At 33.8% G+C, this 7270-nt stretch overlaps 1 protein-coding gene across 1 annotated transcript; it reads right to left on the reverse strand.

The window, feature by feature from the left end:
* Positions 1-3870: 3870 nt before the first annotated feature.
* LOC114191664 (B2 protein) lies at positions 3871-7270 on the reverse strand. The gene is made up of 6 exons (XM_028080996.1): positions 7171-7270; positions 5678-6253; positions 5484-5584; positions 4698-4781; positions 4503-4613; positions 3871-4388 (listed from the first exon to the last, which is right to left on the reverse strand). Exons 2-6 carry the CDS (start codon positions 6240-6242, stop codon positions 4341-4343), a joined length of 909 nt encoding a protein of 302 aa, XP_027936797.1. The 5' UTR covers positions 6243-6253; positions 7171-7270; the 3' UTR covers positions 3871-4340.

Genomic DNA, 7270 nt, shown 5'->3' on the forward strand with positions numbered 1-7270 from the left:
CACTAAATGCCCTAACTAAACCATATGCTAACCATGTTGAGGAAACTGCAACACCTGTTGAGACTGCACCAGATGCCCAAACTGCTGAGAATGCAACAACTACTGAGAATGCACCAACTGCTAAGAATCCACCAACTGCTGAAACTCTAACAACTCAACCACCAAGGAATGAAGTGGAGAGTCAAGTAGCACCACTACCAGCACCAAACGAACCATCTCAGCAGTTTAGGATGAAATTATAAATTATGAGGAGGCCATGATAGCAGCTACAAACGTCTTAGTTATTTTTTGGATTTTTTGATGTAGAATTTGTTAACATGAGAAGCCAAGGTGGCTTGCTTCTTGAAGATCTGATGAAGATTGAATTAAGCTCTTTTGAACTACCTTGAAGCCATTACCATTAGAATGAAGCCTACATTGATGAAGGAAAGGTGATTTGATGATAACCATGTTGATCAAGGCTGGAACGTGTGCTCTCCATGTAGTTACATCATTAAGAAAGTGTATTTGAAGTTTGTAATTCATATTGTAGACTTTGTAGCATTAATTAGATGTATTTGGTCTTAGGTGTATCTTTTAATCTGTTGAATGGTTTTCCAACAGGTTAAAATGTCTCTTTTAGTTTGTTGAATGGTTTTTAAACAGGTTAAAAGGTTGGCTGCAGTAGTCTTAAACTGCAACAAACTCAATCAGTTGATTTAGTTTTTAATCGACTGATTTCACTTAAGTCAAGTGAAATCAACCGATTGATTTGAAAATCAATATGTTGAATTTCATAACAGTTTGACTATATAAGCTGTAATTTTCGAAAGAGAGGTTTGTTGATCATTTTAGAGCGCGAATTTGTTCTGGAAATGTGTGGATACTCTCTCCTTCGTGATCATACGTGTTGCAGTTGTTGAAGATTGATCTTGGATCAATTCTTGGAGCTTTTGGCTTGGTTTGAAGCTTGGAGAAAGTGGTTTGTGGTAGGTTGGGTTGTGCTACCACTGAGGTATTACCATTGGAATACCTTGTAGTTAGGTGTGTCTTTTAATCTGTTGAGTGGTTTTTCAACAGGTTAAAATGTCTCTTTTAGTTTGTTGAATGGTTTTTTAACAAGTTAAAAGGTTGGCTGCAGTAGTCTTAAACTACAACAAATTCAATCAATTGATTTAGTTTTTAATCAACTGATTTCACTTAAGTCAAGTGAAATCAACCGATTGATTTGAAAATCAACCTGTTGAATTTCGTAACAGTTTGACTATATAAGTTGTGATTTTTGAAAGAGAGGTTTGTTGATCATTTTAGAGCGTGAATTTGTTCTGGAAACGTGTGGATACTCTCTCCTTCGTGATCATACGTGTTGCTGTTGTTGAAGATTGATCTTGGATCAATTCTTGGAGCTTTTGGCTTGGTTTGAAGCTTGGAAAAAGTGGTTTGTGGTAGGCTGGGTTGTGCTACCACTGAGGTTTGATCTTTCTCAAGCTTTGTGTGTGTGCCTAGTGGTTTTCCAGGTCTGCAAAAGGGTTCTTGCTGTGCTGGTGTGATTCTTGTGTGATTCAAGAGTCTTTTGTGGTGTTTTTGCATATTTTGGAAGTGTAAGGGTGGATACTTTGTAAAACTTTTGAAATAGTGCAAAATCAAGCTCAGGTTGCCTTGACAAACTGGATGTAGCTCAGGTTTGAGTGAACCAAAATAAAAATCTCGTGGTGTCCTCTCTTCTCTAACCTTTCTCTCTTGCATTTTCATTTTAAAGTTTAAAGAACTTGTGCTTTAATCATCTTTTTCATGATCTTGCATGTTTTCATGACATTTGCAGCATTGAGCATGTTTGTATAATCATTTAGAACCTGTCTTGACCATTCTTGTGCATTGTTTCTGGTTTAAATCTCAAATCTGCATTTCTGCATTTTTCCCAGTATTTCAGTCGACTGTTTTTCTGTTTCAATCGATTGATTTACCATAACAAAATTTGTTTAGTAAAATCAATTTGTTAACTCTATTTTTGATCGACTGAAAGTATATTGTCCAGCACCTTTTGCATCCTAACTTGGTGATCTATTTGATTCAATTAAAGATGGTTTTTAGTAAGCAAAGATAGCCTAAATTTTTAACTAGCCAATTTAACCCCCCTTTCTTGGCTTTTCAACCATTTCAAAACTAACATAATTCATTATTGATGTACTGTATTTTTGGAGGAGGCCATGTAGGCAATTATATGTATTTTAACTTTCCTTAAACTTCATTCAATTTCACTTTTGCCAAACATTTGTGTACTGCATTTTGATGAGGATGACTTAATGTTATGAATTTAACTTCTTCCAGACTTAGATCAATTTATTTTTTTTCAAGCTTAGATCAATATCACTTACTTCAATGCTCATATTAAGATATCATTTTGAACAGGTTGGGACTAATATCAATATAACCAAACTAATTCAATTCTTCATTTAACAATAGTACAAAACATATTGGACTTGAAAAGATTACACACAACAACAGTACGAAAAATACAATTACAACACAAGTGAACCTTATTACTAATTGTAGCCTCTTCTCAGCAACCTTCAATGACTTCTCCAAATCATTAATATGCCTCCTTTGTGTCATGATGATGAAATCCTTTTCATCAACATCTTCTTCACACCACCATTTGAAAAAGTTGCAGTCCACATTATTGGAACCACCACTCTATAAATTAATAAACCAAAAAATTAAAACCAATTTATTATTAACACAAAAATAAAAACAGCTTGTACACTTAATCTCACCTTGTAATTGGAACAACCCCAAAATTTTCTACCAATATTAATATTTTTTAGAGTTCTTGCCATCCTCAAAGTTACCATCTAATATTGACTTGACCCATGACATTGATAATAACTTGATATGTGGCACTAGCATTAAACTATCACGTGGTACTAACGATATCACGTGACACAATGTTGACTTGACTCGTGCACAACTTTTTTAAATTTCAAAAAAAAAAAAGCACGAACTGACATGTGACATGCATCATTCACTCTCCATTAACTATTTAAATGGCATTACCAAAAAGAATTAAATTGAATAAAATTGACTAAAATTATAATCCTATTAAACATCCAAAAAAAAATGACTTCATTGAATAAAGTAAAAGAATATAGGACCAAAATTATATTTAAACCTAACTTTTATAATTTTCTTCATAATTAAGAATCATAATGTCTAAAGTAGCCTTTTTGAACTCTTCATTTAATTCGTTAGCTTACCTTGTAAGAAACCCCTTAAGGTGTGTTTAGGGTTTGAACTTGACTCCCTTTCTTAAATTTTATCCTTAACGATTTTTTCAATAAGTTTTTTTTAGAGTTCATGAAACTTGTACTTAGATCTTCATTCTTATGTGATCTCTTAATCAAAGGTTGACATTATTTCTATTGACTTAACTTGCTATCCAAAGGATAATTTATTTTTCTTAACATAGTATTAACAAGATCAAATTTCAAATTGACATGTAATCTCAATTAATCTGCTATGTAAAATCACAAGAAATTTTAGGAAATGTCATAAAAAAGTTAATAATTCAACAAATTTAATTTAAGTCTTGTATTACTTATATATCGAGTGTCTACTTCTTTATAATTGATATATTATAATTATTAAAAATATCTTATTGAATGAAAAGATATATGCACGAGAAAAGTTGTATAAACAAGAAAAGAAAAATAAGATCACTTTTTAGGGAATATCAATTTCAAACAATAATATCCAGAAATTTATAACAATTGCTTGTCAAAAAATAAAAAGTTCTTTTCAAATTCATACATAGTTCTTTATATATAAAAGCTAATTTTTTGGAGCCTCGATCAAAATTAATTGTTTCAAAACTATATTTTACTAACCTTAGCATTACAAAAAACTGATATTGAATAATCTATTGTAATGAAAGCAGATTACAGATATAATCAATTATTGAGATAATCTATTTTCCACGACACCACGATCACTTCAGCCAACTCAATAGAGTTTAGAAGTAACCGAAACTTAAAACTTCTAATATTTGCTTAGTTCAACAAATTCATGGTTTACCAGTACAAACAGTTGTCTCTTTGATTGCATACAAGGTCTGTACTAACTTAATCATACAAAAGGATTAAATGTCATGCAACAGCTACAAAGCATCTTCAGGGGATAAGATAGCACAACATTTATTCACCAACCAGACAAAAGGGTCTCACTCTTAACACACTTCCTTTACTTCCCCCAAGATGCTCCATCAACAAACTACTTTCCAAGCTTACGCTTCACGGAAAATCTGCCAAAATCACACAGCTGGCACACCAAAACCTACCTATTTTGCAAATTCCTCGTTTGTTTGCTTATGCTGCTGAACCAGCTTGTTCACATAAGTCCAACAGATCCAGAGTCTGCAATATCCAATAACAAAATTCACCCATCAAAGAGAGAGAAACTAGCAGTGACAAATCAATATCAAAGAATAATTCTTTTTTAATACAGAAAGACCAATACTCAAATTATACCTCTGGAACTGACAGCTCAAGACGAAACTTTGGACCATCATAATGATGCAATACTGGCCTGAACGAATCTTCTTCCAATGCCTTGCAGAGTTTCCTAACACGGATTCTTACCTACGAGATGAGGGAATATTATTTATTTGATAATTGAATGACAGCTACTATATGGACTTCCTCATTTCAAAATTGTAATTATACCTGAGCTGGAAACCTTGACTCGCCTTTGCATTTTTTATCCTCCCAGGCAGTTGGATCTATGTTAGAGCCACCAAAACTTGCTGCCTGCAACATAGGCCTTCAGAGTTAGAAAATAATCTACTAAATTTAATTTATCTATCATCAACTTTCTCAATTTTGGCCATTACATTTGAATAGTTGTTATGAACAATTATACAAAAGAAGGCAAAAAACTATCAACATCTTTTCAAAAGATAGAACAAATACAAGATTCCGAATCTCTAATCAGACAAGAATACCCAAGCAAAGAAAAAACCAAAAACAAATGAGACCAAATTAGAACATTGCCATTTTTATCCTATGCATTAGGTAACCCCATTACTAGCTGTGCCACAGCAGCTAAATACAAATTATTGATCATTAAAACCCCTCTAACATCAATTTTTTTCTATCAATTAACATAACAACAAAAAGCCAATTAGATAATCATATCTAAAAGTAATCTAATATAGACATGTTCTAAATGTATGAATAACAATGCAGAAGGAGGTTCTGTATTTCTGAAACGAGATAATATTTCCAGCCCGTCATGTTTAGCAGACACTAACCGATTGGGCAACACAAAATAGGTTTCATAGCTATTCTTGGGTGCAACTCCTTGAGAAATTACAATTAGCCCCATTTTGTGTCAATATCATTTAATTTAGGAACACAATTTCAATATTTCATAGCCCTAAAATAAGATACATACTGCACAGTCTGAAGCATAACAAAATTAACTGTAGTTAGTAATTTAGAATAGCTTACCTCAAAAATGCCATGCAGCTGATGAGTAGTATAGTTATACAGAAATAAAGGTAACCCTGGTGTTATTGCCCTAACAGAATCTCGATACCTTGGAGGCAAGCCTACCAAAAACGATTGAAAAGGTCAGTCATCACGAAGTATATAATTAATAATGTTCAAGACAGAAGAACAGATTCCATTTAATAAAAACACACCAAATAGCTGACGTTTCAAGTCTTCCTGCATTGTGTCATTGTTACAGACAAATATGTATCCTCCAAGCACCTCATTGCGTGGGAGTGTCTCTGCTGCAGGCAAGGTTTTAAACCTTTTGTCAGTTGCATTTGAGTTGTTGCTCTCATTGTTGTTGCTGTTCCCACTGTTATTGTTGGACTCTTTGTTATGCTGAATATTACCACTATACTTGTTACTGTTCACATTACTCACCAAGTTTGCATTACTTTTCTGATACACTGCATTCATACTGTAAACACTATTACGAAGTGAGCTTTTGCTCACATTTTCAGTAAATTTAGAGTCCAAGTTCAACATGCTCAAGTTGAGAGAATCAAATTTGTTCTCTTCCTGGAACCCAAATTTATCCCTTGACCTTGTATCAATGGGGCCCTTTGAAAGGTCAAGGTTATTCACACGCTCCCCCTTCAATCTTGTCTGTTCAGCCAACTTAGAAGCAACCATTAACCACTTGTGATCCTCTGACGCTTTTGAGTGTCCACGAAGTTCATCACCCAATTGCCAGAAGCTCTGCATGTTTTCCATCTGTTGAAACCCTGACAAGTTATAAACACAATATAGACCATATTACGAAGTAAATCAATCAACAGAAAAAATACAGCAATAAACAGAGCATAGTTAGCAAACATGCAATTGGGAAAAATGAAAATAATTCAACATCTTCCTTTTTTGTGCTGACATAGGTCAAACGCATGACTAGACTTATAACAGTTCATATGAGCATACAACAACATTTGCCATACATTGGGAGGAGTACCAATGCCAACTACAGCAATCGATAATTCTTACTTAAAGTTTTTTAAATTAAACCAATACTGAGGACTAAAAAAAGGTAAGTGATTATAAAACTTCATAGTAGTGGGCTTTTTGCAACTTCCGATAACCCCAAAAATAAAAAAAGGAAAAAACATAATTCTAGTAATTTCTAATTCTAACCATCACAAACAAAGCAAATAAAAGAGCTCTCAAATCTCATAATTCATTTTCAAAAACACTGGTTTCCTCCCTTTCCTTTCGTGCAACTCCGCACGAAATCCAAGTATCCATGCACACAGCAGAAAACCCCATCACAAATTCAGCATCAATTAGCGAAAGTATCAACGCAAGTTCAAACTCAACGAAAAATAACACAGAAATAGAACAAATCTTGAACCTTCACTCACATCTCGCACAAATATCCGCAGGCACAACGAAAATTAAACAACACAACAAAGATCAAGGAAGGAAATCGAGGATCCAAAGCGAGCATTCACAGATAGAATAAGAAATTACCAAAATCAGCACAGTGAAGAGAGCAAAACACAACTTCAACGAAGAAACGTAAACAGAGACAGAGATTCCAAATCGAGAATTGATAACGAAATTAAGACACTGACTAGACGAATTCCGGAGAAATAGACGAAGCCCTAGATTTAGGGATCCGAAGATGTGAGGAGAGAGAAAAAGATAGTACCTTTTATGACTTCGCTGTGAAACTCGAAGACGCCAGTAAGAGAGAAAAAGAGCGAAGGAGGAAAGAGATTTTGTAATTAGGTTTGTTTGTGTTTTACGTA

Source organism: Vigna unguiculata, chromosome 1 (assembly GCF_004118075.2).
Source record: "Vigna unguiculata cultivar IT97K-499-35 chromosome 1, ASM411807v1, whole genome shotgun sequence".
Taxonomy (NCBI): Eukaryota; Viridiplantae; Streptophyta; class Magnoliopsida; order Fabales; family Fabaceae; genus Vigna; species Vigna unguiculata.